Raw genomic sequence first — 14,194 nt, 5'->3', positions numbered from 1 at the left:
ATTTCTCTAATAATTAGTGATGTTGAGGAGCTTTTCATGTGCTTCTTGACCATCCGTATGTCTCCTTTGGAGAAATGTCTCTTTAGGTCTTCTGCCCATTTTGGGGTTGGGTTGTTTGTTTTTTTAATATTGAGCTGCATGAGCTGTTTATATATTTTGGAGATTAAACCTTTGTCCGTTGATTCATTTGCAAATATTTTCTCCCATTCTGAGGGTTGTCTTTTCGACTTGTTTATGGTTTCCCTGGCTGTGCAAAAGCTTTGAAGTTTCATTAGGTCCCATTTGTTTATTTTTGTTTTTATTTCCATTACTCTAGGAGATCGATCAAAAAAGATCTTGCTGTAATTTGTCAAAGAGTGTTCTTCCCATGTTTTCCTCTAAGAGTTTTATAGTGTCTGGTCTTATGTTTAGGTCTCTAATCCATTTTGAGTTTATTTTTGTGTATGGTGTTAGGGAGTGTTCTAATTTCATTCTTTTACATGTAGCTGTTCAGTTTTCCCAGCACCACTTATTGAAGAGGCTGTCTTTTCTCCATTGTATATCCTTGCCTCCTTTGTCATAGATTAGTTGACCATAGGTGCGTGGGTTTATCTCTGGGCTTTCTATCTTGTTCCATTGATCTATGTTTCTGTTTTTGTGCTAGTACCATGTTGTTTTGATTACTGTAGCTATGTAGTATAGTCTGAAGTCAGGGAGTCTGATTCCTTCAGCTCTGTTTTTTCCCCTCAAGACTGTTTAGCCAAAGCAATCTTAAGAAAGAAGAACAATCCTGGAGGCACCACACTTCCTTACTTCAGTATATATACTATAAGGCTACAGTAATGATAACAGTATGGCACTGGCATAAAGACAGACTTACAGACCAATGGAACAGTACAGAGAGCCCAGAAACATATCCAAACATCTACAGTCAACTGGTCTTCAACAAGAGTGCTAAGAACACAAAATGGGGCAACAGTCTCTTCAGTAATTCGTGCTGGGAAAACTGGACATCCACATGTAGAAGTCTAATCTGGACTCTTGTCTAACACTTACATAAAAATCAACTCAAAATGGATTAAAGACATAAATGGAAGACCTAAAATCATAAAACTCCTAGAAGAAAACATAGGTAAAAAGCTCCTTGATGTCAGTCTTGGCAATGGTTGTTATATGACAACAAAAGCACAGACAACAAAGGCAAAAATAGACAAGTGAGACTGCATCAAACAGAAAAGCTTCTGGACAGAGAAGGAAATAATCAGCAGAATGAAAAAGGTAACTCAAAGAATGGGTGAAAATATTTGCAAATCATAATAATAATTATAAGGAGTATATACTCAAAATATATAAGGAAGTCATACAACTCAATAGCAAAAAAGCAAATAAAAATGGGCAAAGGACCTGAGTTGACATTCCTCAAAAGAAGCCAAACAAATGGCCAACGGGAATATGAAAATGTGTTCAACGTCACTAATAATCAGGAAAATGCAAATCAAAACCACAATGAGGTATCATCTCACAGCTGTTAGAGAATGGTGATTATCAAAAAGACAAAAGGTAAGTGTTGCTGTGGATGTGGAGAAAACAGAACCCTTGTACACTGTTGGTGGGAATGTAAATTGGTACAGCCATTATGCAAAACAATAGAGTTTCTTCAAAAAACTAAAAACAGAACTACCTTATGAGCCAGCAATTCCACTTCTGGGTATATATCCAAAGTCAGTGAAATCAGGATCTTGAAGAGATATCTGCACTCCCGTTTTTACTGCAGCATTATTCAAAATATCCAAGATATGGAAACAATCTAAAAATGTCTACTGGCAGATGAATGATCAAAGAAGATGTGGTATATTGACACACAATAGAATATTATTCAGCCACATAAGGTAAGAAATCCTGACATTTGCCCCAACATGAATAAAACTAGAGGACATTATGCTAAGTGAAATAAGCCAGAAACAGAAAGACAAATACTGCATGATCTCAGTGGAATTCAAAGCAGTCAAACTCATAGAAACAGAGAGTAGAATGTTGGTTTAAACGGGTTAGCAAGCTAGGGAACAGGAAGATGTTGGTCAAGGGGTACAAAGGTCAATTAACCAGAGATGAATAAGCTATGGAGATCTAATATACAAATATGACTGTAGTCAACAATACTATACTGTATACTTGAAATTTGCCAAGTTGATCTTAAATGTACTCACAAGCCCCACCCACCAACTCCAAAAAAAGGGAGCTATGTCAAATGATGGGTATGTTAATTAGTTTGATTGTGGCCATTACTTCACAATGTATACATATATTTTTAAAAAGTCTTATACCTTAGATATATACAATTTTAATTGGTCATTATACCTCAATAAAGGTAGAAAAAATATGCAAAAGCCATGAACATTTACTATTTAAGAATATATAGATGGCATATGAACACATGAAAAAATATTTAACATCACTAGCCATTAAGGAAACGCAAGCTAAGACCAAGATAAGATATTACTATACACCTATTACAACCACTAATACAAAAAATAGTAACAATACCAAGTACTAGGAAGGATAGAAAGTATCAATAACTGGATTTCTCACAAACTGTTGGTGGAAATGCAAAATGGTACAGCCATTCTGGGCAGTTTCTGGTTTTTTTTACAATTAAGGTATAGTTGATTTACAGATTATGTAAGTTTCAGGTGTACAACATAGTGATTCACAATCTTTAAAGGTTACACTCCATTTATAGTTATTATAAAATATTGGCTATATTCCCTGTGTTGTATAATATATCCTTGTAGCTTATTTTACACATAGAAGTTTGTACCTCTTAATCCCCTACCCCTATCTTACCCCTCTCCCCACTGGTAACCACTAGTTCATTCCCTCTTTCTGTGAGTCTGTTTCTTTTTTGTTATCTTCACTAGTTTGTCTTATTTTTTAGATTCCACATATAAGTGATATCATACAGTATTTGTCTTTCTGTCTGACTTATTTCACCAAGCATAAAATATTCTCCAAGTCTATCTATGTTGTTGCAAATAGAAAAATTTCATTCTTTTTTTACAGCTGAGTAAATATTCCATTGTGTATCTATACGACATCTTTATCCATTCATCTGTTGATGGACACTTAGGTAGCTTCCATATCTTGGCTGTTGTAAATAATGCTGCTGTGAACATTGGGGTGCATGTATCTTTTTGAATTAAAGTGTTTTAATTTCCTTTGGATATATACCCAGGAGTGAAATTGCTGGATCATATAGTAGTTCTATCTTTAGCTTTTTGAGGAGCCTCCATACTGTTTTCTAGTATGCAGCTACACCAATTTATACTCCCACCAATAGCATACAAAGGTTCCCTTTTCTCCACATGCTTGTCAAGATTTGTTATTCGTGGTCTTTTTGGTAACAGAGTTTGACAGTCTCTTAAAGAACAAAACACATACTTACCATACAGCTCCAATCACACTCCTGGGCATTTATCCCAGACAAACAATAATTTATTTTACACAAAAATCTGAACATGAATGTTCATAGCATCTTTATAATAGGCAAAAATTAACAACCAAAATGTCCTTTAATAGGTGAATGACTAAACAAATTATAATAAATTCATTTATAGACTGGAATACCATTGTAGTAAAACAAGAAATAAACTATTTACACACTACAACTTGGGCGGATCTCAAACTCAATATATCAAATACTGTATGATTCCATTTATATAACGTTCTGGAAATTACAAAATTATAGAGATGAAGAACAGATTAATATTTGGCAGAGATTAGGCATAGTGTGGGAGAGGGGATGGGTATGAAAATAAAGAGGTAGCATGAGAGAAATCCTTGTGGTGATGGAATAGTTAGTTCTGTATCTGGATTGTGGTGGTGGTTACACGAATCTCCACATATGATAAAATGGCACAGCACACCAAAATCATAACTAATTGCTGAATAACCATTGAGAAAAAAGACTGGAATCTACAAGAAAAAGATATTCTACATCCAAAGACAAAGAAGAAACCTTGAGATGGTAGTAGGGGCACACTCACAATATAATCGAATCCCATATCACCCAGGTGGGTGACCCACAAATGAGAATAATTATATAGCAGAAGTTCTCCCACAGGAGTGAGAGATCTTAGTCCCATTCCAGGCTCCCCAGCCTAGTGGTCCAGCATCGGGAGGAGGAGCCCACAGAGCATTTGGCTATGAAGGCCAGTGGGGCTTGACTGCAAGAGCACCACAGGATTGGGGGAAACAGAGACTCTACTCTTGGAGGGCACACACAAGGTCCTGTGCACACCAGGTCCCAAAGCAAAAGTAGTGACTCCATAGGAACCTGGGCCAGACATATCTGCTGGTCTTGGAGGGTCTCCTAGGGAGGCTGTGGCTCTCTGGGGTCATAAAAGCTGGTGGCAGACATAGCGGGGACATACATGAACTCTGGTTGGAGGCAGGCATTTTGGGTGCTTAGCATCAAGACCTGGCTCTTCCCAACAGTAAGCTCCAGTGCTGGGACGCCTCAGGCCAAACAACCAACAAGGGGGGAATAAGCCCCATCCATCAGCAGACAGGCCGCCTAAAGACTTCTTGAGCCCACAGCCACCTCTAGACACAGCCCTTGACATGGTCCTGCCCACCAGAGGGCCAAGACCCAGCTCCATTCACCAGTGGGCAGGCACCAGATGCTCCTGCCAGGAGGCCCACATAAGGTTCTAGACAAACCTCACCTCAAGGGAGCAGACACCAGAAGCAAGGAAATTATGATCCTGCAGCCTGCAGAACTGAGTCCACAAACACAGGTCAGAACCTACCCTGGGACCAGCTGGTCCTAGCCTTTGGGTGATGAGAGGGGAGTGTACTGCTGGGACACATAGGACATCCCCTACAGAGGCCCACTTATCCAAGGTCAAAAAGGTAACTAAGCTACTACATTCATAAAAATACAAGTATTAATTTAAACAAAATGAGATGGCAAAGGAATATTTCCCAGATGAAGGAACAAGATAAAACCCAAGAACAACAACTAAGTGAAATGGAGATAGCCAATTTACCTGTGTAAGAGTTCAGAATAATGATCATAAAGATGATCCCAGAAAGTAGAAAAAGAATGACACACAGTGAGAAGTTACAAGAAATATTTAGCAAACAGTAAACATAAAGAACAACCAAAGAGAGTAGAAGAATATAATAACTGAAATAAAAAATACACAATTAGGAATTAATAGAATAAATGAGATAGAAGAATGAATCAGTGAGCTAGAAGACCGAGTGGTGGAAATCACTGCTATGCAACATAAAAAGGAAAAAAGAATGAAAAACAATGAGTTTAAGAGATCTCTGGGACAATGTCAAACACACCAGCATTCACATTATAGGAGTCCAAGATGGAGAAGAGGGAAAGGAAGGGACTAAGAAAGTACTTGAAGAGATAATAGGTGAAAACTTCCCTAACATGGGAAAGGAAACAATCACCCATGTCCAGAAAGCGTAGAGTCCCATACAAGATAAACCCAAGGAGGAAAATGCCAAAACACACAGTAATCAAACTGACAGAAATTAAAGACAAAGAAAAAGTATTAAAAACAAGGGAAAAGCAACAAATAACATACAAGGGAATCCCCATAAGACTAGCAGCTGATTTTTCAGCAGAAACTATGCAGGCCAGAAGGGACTAGAATGATATATTTAAAGTGCTGAAAGGGAAAACAAACATACCAAGAATACTCTACCCAGCAAGTATCTCGGTTCCGATTTGATGGAGAAATCAAAAGCTTTACAAACAAGTGAAAGCTAAGAGAATTCAGCACCACCAAACCAGCTTTACAACAAATGCTAAGGAACTTCTCTAGGCAGAAAAGGCCACAACTAGAAACAAGAAAATTACAAAATGGGAAAGTAAACATACAGTAAGGTAGGAAATCATCCATGGCACAAATACGACATCAAAACCAGTAATCGTGAGAGACAGAGAGTAGAAGTGCAGGATATTTGAAATGCACTTGAAATTAAGAGATCGGCAACTTAAAACATATATATATATACGTATATATATATGTATATAGGCTGCTGTATAAAAACATCATGGTAACTGCAAATGAAAAATCTATAATAGGTATACACACGAAAAAGAAAGAGGAATCCAAGCCACAAGAGAGAGAAAAAAAGAGGAAAGACGTATAAAAACAAATCCAAAATAATTATCGAAATGGCAATAAGAATGTACATATTGATAATTACCTTAAATGTAAATAGATTAAATGCTCTGACCAAAAGACACAGGCTGGCTTAACAAATACAAAAACAAAACCCGTACGTATATTGTCTAAAAGAGACCAACTTCAGATCTTGAAACACATACAGACTGAAAGTGAGGGGATGGAAACAGGTATTCCATGCAAATGGAAATCAAAAGAAAACTGGAATAGCAATATTCATATCAGACAAAATAGACATTAAAATAAAGACTGTTACAGGAGACAAAGAAGCACACCACATAATGATCAAGGGATCAATCCAAGAAGAAGATATAACAAGTGTAAATATACATGCACCCAACACAAAAGCATCTCAATATATAAGGCAAACAATAACAGCCATAAAAGGAGAAATCGACAGTAACACAATAATAGTGGGGGACCTTAACACCCCACTTACATCAATGGACAGATCATCCAGACAGAAAATCAATAAGCAAACACAGGCCTTAAATGACACATTAGACCAGATGGACTTAATTGATATTTATAGAGTGTTCCATATGAAAGTAGCAAAATACATATTCTTTTCAAGTGCACATGGAACATTCTCCAGGATAGATCACATGCTGGGCCACAAAGCAAGCCTCAGTAAGTTTAAGAAAACTGAAATCACATCAAGCATGTTTTCTGACCACAATGCTATGAGATTTGAAATCAACCACAAGAAAAAAAAACTGCAACAATCACAAAAACATGAAGGTTAAACAATATGCTATTAAACAACCAATGGATCACCAAAGAAATCAAAGAGGAAATCAAAAAATACCCAGAGACAAATGAAAATGAAAACATGACAATCCAAAACCCATGGCATGCAACAAAAGCAGTTCCAAGAGGAAGTTTATAGTGATACAAGCTTACCTCAGGAAAGAAGAAAAATCTCAAATAAACAGCCTAAACTTATATCTAAAACAACTGGAAAAAGAAGAACAAACAAAACCCAAAGTTAGTAGAAGGAAAGAAATCATAAAGATCAGAGCAGAAATAAATGAAAGAGAGACTAAGAAAACAATAGAAAAGATCAAAGAAACTAAAAGCTGGTTCTTTGGAAAGATAAACAAAATTGATAAACCTCCAACCAGACTTATCAAGAAAAAAGAGGAGGGCCCAAATCAATAAAATTAGAAATGAAAAAGGAGAATTTACAACTGACACCACAGAAATACAAAGGACCATAAGAGTCTACTACAGGCCAACAACATGGACAATAAAATATACCAATAAAATAGACAACCTAGAAGAATGGACAAATTCTTTAAAAACTACAATCTCCCAAGACTGAACCAGGGGAAATAGAAAATATGAACAGACAAAAATATGAACAAACAAGTACTGAAATTGAATCTGTGATTTAAAAACTCCCAACAAAAGTCTAAGACCAGATGGCTTCACAAGTGAATTCTATAAAACATTTAGAGAAGAGTTAACACCTATCTTTCTGAAACCATTCCAAAAAACTGCAGAGGGAGGAACACTTCCAAACTCATTCTATGAGGCCACCACCAACCTGATACCAAACACCAGACAAAGACACCACAAAAAATTACAAGCCAATATCACTGATGAACATAGATGCAAAAATTCTCAACATAGTCTAGCAAACCAAATCCAACAATACATTAAAGGAATCATACATAATGATCAAGTGGGCTTTATTCCAGGGATGCAAGGATTTTCAATATCCACAAATCAATCAGTGTGATACACTACATCAACAAACTGAAGAATAAAAAACATATGATCGTGATGAAAGATGCATAAAGAGCTTTTGATAAAATTCAACATCCATTTATGATAAAAACTCTCCAGAAAGTAGGCATAGAGGGAACCTACCTCAACATAATAAAGGCCATATATGACAAGCCTAGAGCTAATGCCATACTCAATGGTGAAAATCTGAAAGCATTTCCTCTAAGATCAGGAACAAGACAAGGATGTCCACTCTCACCACTTTTATTCAACATAGTTTTGGAAGTCCTAGCCACAGTAATCAGAGAAGAAAACAAAATAAAAGGAATCCAAATTGGAAAAGAAGAACTAAGACTGTCACTGTTTGCAGATGACATGATACTATCCATAGAAAATCCTAAAGACGCTACCAGAAAATTACTAGAGCTCATCAATGAATTCAGTATAGTTGCAGGATACAAAATTAATACACAGAAACCTATTGCATTTCCATACACTAACAGGGAAAGATCAGAAGAAATTAAGGAAACTATCCTGGTTATCATCGCATCAAAAAGAATAAAGTACCTAGGAATAAAACTACCTCAGGAGGCAAAAGACCTGTACTCTGATAACTCTAAGATGCTGAGGAAAGAAACTGAAGATGGCATAAACAGATGGAAAGATATACCATGTTCTTGGATTGGAAGAATTAGTATTTTCAAAATGATACTACCCAATGCATTTTTCACAGAACTAGAACAAAAACTATTTTAATTAGTATGGAAACACGAAAGACCCCGAATCTTGAGAAGGAAAAACAGAGCTGAGGAAATCAGGTTCCCTGACTTCAGACTATACTACAAAGCTACAGTCATCAAAACAGTACGGTACTGGCCCAAAACAGACATACAGATTAATGGAACAGGATAGAAAGCCCAGAAATAAACCCACACACCTATGGTCAACTAATCTATGACAAAGGAGGCAAGAATATACAAGGGAGAAAGACAGTCCCTTTAACAAGTGGTGCCAGGAAAACTACACAGCTACATGTAAAATAATTAAATAAGAACATTCTCTAACATGACATACAAAAATAAAATGAATTAAAGATCTAGAATTTGTTTGTTTGTTTGTTCATTTGTGGTACACGGGCCTCTCACTGTTATGGCCTCTCCCGTTGCAGAGCACAGGCTCTGGACGCGCAGGCTCAGTGGCCATGGCTCACGGGCCCAGCCCCTCCACGGCACATGGGATCTTCCCGGACTGGGGCACGAACCCGTGTCCCCTGCATTGGCAGGTGGACTCTCAACCACTGCGCCACCAGGGAAGCCCGTATTAAAGATCTAAATGTAAGACCAGATAATATAAAACTCCTAGAGGAAACACAGGCAGAACACTCTTTGACATAAATCACAGCAATATTTTTCTGGATCTGTCTCCTACAGTAATGGAAATAAAAAGAAAAATAAACAAATGAGACCTAACTAAACTTAAGAGCTTTTGCACAGCATAGGAAACCATAAACAAAATGAAAATACAACCTACAGACTGTGAGAAAATATTTGCAAATGATGCTATTGACAAGGGATTAATTTCCAAAATATACAAACAGCTCATACAACTAAATAACAAAAAAACCCAAACAATCTAATCAAAAAATGGGCAGAAGTCCTAAACAGACATTTCTCCAAAGAAGACATACAGATGGCTAACAGGCATATGAAAAGATGCTCAATATCACTAATTATTAGAGAAATGCAAATCAAAACTACAATGAGGTATCACCTCACATCAGTAAGAATGGCTATCATCAAAATATCTACAAATAACAAATGCTGGAGAGGGTGTGGAGAAAACGGAACCCTCTTGCACCGTTTGTGGGCATGTAAATTGGTGCAGCCACTATGGAGAACAGTATGGAGGTTCCTTAAAAAACTAAAAATAGAGCTACCATATGATCTTGCAATCCCAATTCTGGGCATATATCCAGAGAAAACCACACTTCAAAAAGATACATGCACCCCAGTGTTCACTGCAGCAGATGAATGGATAAAGAAGTTGTGGTATATATATATACCACACACACACACACACACACACACACACACACAATACACACCCCCAATGCAATATTACTGAGTCATAAAAAAGAATGAAATCATGCCTTTGCAGCTACGTGGATGGGCCTAGAGATTATCATGCTAAGTGAAGCCAGACAGAGAAAAAAAATATTATATGATATTGCTTATATGTGGAATCAAAAAATAAAAGATACAAATGAACGTATTTCAAAACAAAAACAGACTCAAAGACATAGAAAACAAATTTATGGTTACCAAAGGGGAGAGGAATAAATTAGGAGTTTGGGATTAACATATACACAACCCCTATGTATAAAACAGATAACCAGCAAGGACCTACTCTATAGCACTGACAACTATACTCGATATTCTGTAATAACCTATCAGGGAAAAGAACCTGAAAAAGAATATATATATGCTTTGCTGTATACCTGAAACTAACATGATATTCTAAATCAGCTATACTTCCATAAAAAAATAAGGTAAAGAAAATGACACAGAGCTATTCACATACATTGTACCAATGCCTATCTCCTTGTGTTGAGATTATATTATAGTTACGTAAGATATAAACATTAGGGGAAACTTGTGAAGAATGCAACTATGCTAAATCCTGTGAATCTTAATTATGTTATATAAAAATTTTCTAAGTATATATTCAAATCAAAAACAATCTGAAAACATTTTCTTCTTAAAAAGGCAAGCCAGGGCTGGAGAACACAACATTTGCAAAACATGTATCTGATAAAGATCTAAACTCCTTCAACTCAACAATAAGACCCAAACCAAAACCTATACAAAAAAATGGGCAAAAGATTTCATGTGACACTTCATTAAAGGAGACTATGAATGGTTAAAAAGCACATGAAAAGAAGTTCAACATTGTTAATTACCAGAGAAATGCAAATTAAAATCCAGTAAGATGCAACTAGAAATGTTGGTAATCAAAGAGCAATGATAACTCTCAGACATTGCGTATAGGCATGAAAAACAGTAGACCCAACTTGGGAACATTTGGCACTTTCTGAATAAGTTACATATAAACTTACCAGAAGACCCAGTAACCTCACTCCTAAGTATTTACAGAAGAAATGAACACATATTGACACAAAGACTTATATGTGAATGTTCATAGAAGCTTTTATTTTTTTGCAGTATGCGGGCCTCTCACTGTTGTGGCCTCTCCCGTTGAGGAGCACAGGCTCCAGACGCGCAGGATCAGCGGCCATGGCTCACAGGCCCAGCCGCTCTGTGGCATGTGGGATCTTCCCGGACCGGGGCACGAACCCATGTCCCCTGCATTGGCAGGCGGACTCTCAACCACTGCACCACCAGGGAAGCCCTCATAGAAGCTTTTTCATAACAGCCCCAAACTGGAAAAACACCCATGTGTCTATGAACTGAAAGGATAACACATTGCAGTATATGCACACAAAGGAATTCTACTAAGGATAAAAAGAATAAACCTGTGATACACACACACGAGTCTCAAAAGCATCATGCTAAATGAAAGAAGCCAGACAAAATACAGTATATACTTTACGAATTCATTTATATAAAATTCGAAAAAAGGAAAAGCTATTGAAATAGAAAACAGATCTGTGATTGCTTGGGGTCTGAGAAGTAGGAATGAAAGGAGGGGACTCATGGCAAAAGGGTACAAGGAATTTTGGGGGGATGATGAAAATATTCCAAATCATGACTTTGATGATGGTAAACTATTGTATAATCTTTTAAAACCTATTGACTTGTACACTGAAAAGTGCTATATTTTCCATTTAATATTCCTCAACAAAAGGGATTAACATTTAAAAAGAGAAAAAACTGAATTTGCATTCCCAAGGAAGTCACATGGTAAGGTCTGCTCACCCACTGAGACGAGGTGGCTATAGTTCTCCAACATCACATCTCTGTACAGGGTCCTCTGAGCAGAGTCCATCTGCCACCACTCCTCCTGGGTGAACTCCACAGTCACATCCTTGAATGACACTGATGCCTGTTAACAACATATTTCTAATCAATCTGAGGGTTCAGAATCGGGACATGGAAAATATTTTTGAAAACTAACTCCTACTATGTTTACTGTTTATTTAATTTTTATTTTTATTTTTATTTTTATTTTTTTTTTGCGGTATGCGGGCCTCTCACTGTTGTGGCCTCTCACGTCGTGGAGCACAGGCTCCGGACGCACAGGCCTAGCGGCCATGGCTCACGGGCTTAGTTGCTCCGCGGCATGTGGGATCTTCCCGGACCAGGGCACGAACCCGTGTCTCCTGCATCGGCAGGCAGATTCTCAATCACTGCGCCACCAGGGAAGCCCTATTTAATTTTTATTTAAAACATTTTTATTTTATAGTGGACTATAGTTGATTTATAATTCTGTGTTAGTTTCAGGTGTGCAGCAAAGTGATTCAGTTATGCATATACATATATCTATTCTTCTTCAAATTCCTTTCCCATTTATGTTATTACAGAATATTGAGCAGAGTTGCCTGTGCTACACAGTAGGTTCTTGTTGGTTATCTATTTTAAATATACTAGTGTGTATATGTGAATCCCAAACTCCCAATTTAATCCCTCCCTCCCCACCTTTCCATCCATGTTGCTGCAAATGGCATTATTTCATTCTTTTTAATGGCTGAGTAATATTCCATTGTATATATATACCACATCTTCTTTATCAGTTCATCTGTTGATGGACATTTAGGTTGCTTCCATGCCTTGGCTATTGTAAACCGTGCTGCAATGAACACTGGGGTGCATGCATACTTTCAAACTATGGTTTTCTCCAGATATATTTTTACTGTTTAGAGTTTAAAAGAAAATGCTATAAAAGATGACTAACTCTGCCTTTGCTCTATAGCTGGGTATCTTCGATTTGGCACTATTGACACTCTGGACCAGATAATGCTATTTTTGTGGAAGACTGTCCTGTGTATTTTAGGATATTTACCAGTATCCCTGTTTTCTACTGATTAGATATAAATAGCATTCCCAGTCATGACAATCAAAAATATCTCCAAATACTTCCAAATGTCTCCTGGGAAGCAAAATCACCCCTAGTTAGGAACCATCATTCTATATGAATAGTGGACAATATGTTCAGCAACAAAACAAAATACCCCATTTAAGAGATGACCTATACTAAGGCAAAGCAACAGAGATAAAGAATGGGAAATTAATACACAGAGATGCTGCACAAGCAAGTGGGTAGATGCTGATGCCATACACAGAGACTGGAAGAATAAGTAAGAATCAGAGGCTGGGTCACAGTGAGCAGATGTTGTTCAACTGCACTCAAAACACCCGTGGAACATACAGATGGAATTATTTATTTCATCATTGGCTGCAAGATTCTGGAATGGAGAAGGGAAATCTAAATGAAAATAAGGATCTAGGAGACAGTCATTAAGATGGTAACTTAAGTCATCAGGGAAAAAGGGCTCCCTGACTTCAAACTATACTACAAAACTACAGTCATCAAAACACTATGATACTGGCACAAAAACAGACATACAGATCAATGGAACAGGATAGAAAGCCCAGAAATAAACCTACACACCTACGGTCAACTAATCTATGACAAAGGAGGCAAGAATATACAAGGGAGAAAAGACAGTCTCTTTAACAAGTGGTTCTAAGAAAATTGGACAGCTACATGTAAAATAATTAAATTAGAACATTCTCTAACACCATATACAAAAATAAAATGAATTAAATATCTAAATGTAAGACCAGATACTATAAAACTCCTAGAGGAAAACACAGGCAGAACACTCTTTGACATAAATCACAGCAATATTTTTCTGGATCTGTCTCCCACAGTAATGGAAATAAAAAGAAAAATAAACAAATGGGACCTAACTAAACTTAAGAGCTTTTGCACAGCATAGGAAACCATAAACAAAATGAAAAGACAACCTACAGACTGAGAGAAAATATTTGCAAATGATGCTACTGACAAGGGATTAATTTCCAAAATATACAAACAGCTCATACAACTAAATAACAAAAAAAACCCAAACAACCTAATCAAAAAATGGGCAGAAGTCCTAAACAGACATTTCTCCAAAGAAGACATACAGATGGCTAACAGGCATATGAAAAGATGCTCAATATCACTAATTATTAGAGAAATGCAAATCAAAACTACAATGAGGTATCACCTCACACCGGTCAGAATGGCTATCATCAAAATATCTACAA

General features: G+C 37.0%; 1 protein-coding gene across 3 annotated transcripts in view; it reads right to left on the bottom strand.

Moving 5' to 3' along the window:
- ZNF782 (zinc finger protein 782) overlaps positions 1 to 14,194 on the bottom strand; it is a 75,740-nt gene that overhangs the window by 42,558 nt on the left and 18,988 nt on the right. For all 3 annotated transcript variants that reach the window (XM_067041170.1, XM_059071788.2, XM_067041172.1), the window contains one exon: positions 11,858 to 11,984. In XM_067041170.1, coding sequence (XP_066897271.1) covers positions 11,858 to 11,984 — 127 coding nt within the window. The remainder of the gene's footprint in view (positions 1 to 11,857; positions 11,985 to 14,194) is intronic.

The sequence above is a fragment of the Kogia breviceps genome, chromosome 8 (assembly GCF_026419965.1).
Source record: "Kogia breviceps isolate mKogBre1 chromosome 8, mKogBre1 haplotype 1, whole genome shotgun sequence".
NCBI lineage: Eukaryota > Metazoa > Chordata > Mammalia > Artiodactyla > Physeteridae > Kogia > Kogia breviceps.
The sequence above is the reverse complement of the archived record's forward strand: the minus strand, read 5'-3'. Positions and strand labels throughout refer to the sequence as shown.